This window comes from Carya illinoinensis, chromosome 10 (genome assembly GCF_018687715.1).
Source record: "Carya illinoinensis cultivar Pawnee chromosome 10, C.illinoinensisPawnee_v1, whole genome shotgun sequence".
In the NCBI taxonomy this organism is placed as follows: domain Eukaryota; kingdom Viridiplantae; phylum Streptophyta; class Magnoliopsida; order Fagales; family Juglandaceae; genus Carya; species Carya illinoinensis.
In genome coordinates, this window is record NC_056761.1 from 4,576,683 (window position 1) to 4,578,393 (window position 1,711).

Consider the following 1,711-nt stretch of genomic DNA (forward strand, 5'->3'; position numbering starts at 1 on the left):
TGCCATGTAAAGCTTCTGATTTGAAGAATTTCAACAGACATTATCAGGGTCACAATGCGGGCTTCTTAGTTGTGTCTTGTGAAACAACTAACAAGCATATGAATAGATTATACAATTGACAAGAATATTTTTTAATTATGAAAAAGACAATTTAGACCCAATTATCAAATGGGGTAGAAGTTTTGACATTACAAATTTTATTCAGCTCTTCCTTTGCACCTATCGTTCAACCATTTCAGAATATCATTGCGAACAACTTCGATATTCTCGTCTGTTTCGCCAAACAATAAAGAATGCATCATCCCTTCATAAATCTTTATGGTCTTGTCCTCACTCTTCGCTTCTTCGTACAAAGCTCTGCTCACATTCGGATCTGTGACATAATCCGCACTCCCATGCACTACAAGAAATGGAAGACTCACTTCGTTCAGCCTTTTACTCAAATAATCGGTGACCCTCAATAACTCCACCACCGTCCCCAATCTCGGTTTCCCCTTGTACCTCATTGGATTCATCACTGCTATGATCTTCTTCTCATCAACCTTTACAGAGTTGGCCAAAAGATCCCCCGTCGGAACAATTGGCAATGTGGGTAAGAATCTGGCAACAAATGAGAGAACCTGCGGAATCGGCCACTTTGGGCTGACGGTCTCGGAAATCTTACACATGGGTGCGACCAAAACAGCACCATCAAACCCCTTCGGATCAGCGAAATGGATCAGCAGGCAAATTGCACCGCCCATCGATTCGCCGAAGAGAAAAGAAGGCAGCCCGCGAAACCGAGTCTCCTGTTTGACAAAATTGAAGAACGAGAGACAGTCTTTAACGACAAGATCAACATTGGGAACAAAAGCCCTGATACCTTGCGATTGGCCATGGCCTTCGATGTCAATAGCGAAGCAGGCGAAACCGTTTTGGGCCAGGAAGATAGGGGTAGCCTGGAAGGTCCAGCTGATGTCGTTGCCGTAGCCATGGACCATGCAGATGAGGCCACGAGGATTTGAGGAGGAGGTGGAGAGCGGAAGCCATGACCTGGTGAAAAGCTTAAGGCCTCTGGGAGAGGTGTAGAATGATTTGGAAGCTTGGATTCCTTGGAGATTGAGGTATTCTTCTTCAGGGGTCTCGCCCCAGTAATGGGTATGGGGTTTTTCTTGTTCCTTCATTCTTGGAGGGGTTTGGGATTTTCTTGGGTCTGCCTTACAGTACAGATTTTTTCGTGGCCGATTGCAATTTGCAGGACGGAGTGGGTACCGATACATGCCTGCTTTTACCTTAAATAAATAAATAAAGGCATAAATTAGTTTATTCTAAATAATCAATTTTTATTTTTTTTAATTTTTTTTATCGTTATCCCATTTATTAAATAATTCCATTAATTTGGATGAAAACGAATAAATAGAAAAATTTACCCATAGTAGCTTATAAAAATTCAAAGTATAAAAAAGCTTAATAAAAATGTTAACAAATAAAAAAAAATTCAAATAAAAAACCTGAAGCTAAGATAAATTCTTAAACTAACACCAAAATCTTTTTAATAAAGTCCTAAAATATTTCCTACAACTCTTTTACTTTTAATTTTCCTTTATTTTTTAAATTTTTACTAAAACTTTAGTTAATTGTATTATTTTTAAAAGAATTTAATTGTATTAAAACTGATATTATCCAGCTTAATTACACGGATACGGGAAACACATGCACGATGAAGATGTCT

The 1,711-nt window shown here is 38.7% G+C and overlaps 1 protein-coding gene across 1 annotated transcript; it reads right to left on the reverse strand.

Annotated features, from left to right (window-relative positions):
• LOC122280153 (caffeoylshikimate esterase) lies at nt 1-1,253 on the reverse strand. Its single transcript, XM_043091156.1, has one exon. The coding sequence runs from the start codon at nt 1,161-1,163 to the stop codon at nt 198-200; it is 966 nt and encodes a 321-aa protein (XP_042947090.1). The 5' UTR covers nt 1,164-1,253; the 3' UTR covers nt 1-197.
• Between the last annotated feature and the right edge of the window lie 458 nt (nt 1,254-1,711).

Coding starts and splice junctions, on each gene's coding strand:
- LOC122280153 (XM_043091156.1), bottom strand. CDS start 1,163: ATGAAGGAACAAGAAAAACCCCATACCCATTACTGGGGCGAGACCCCT.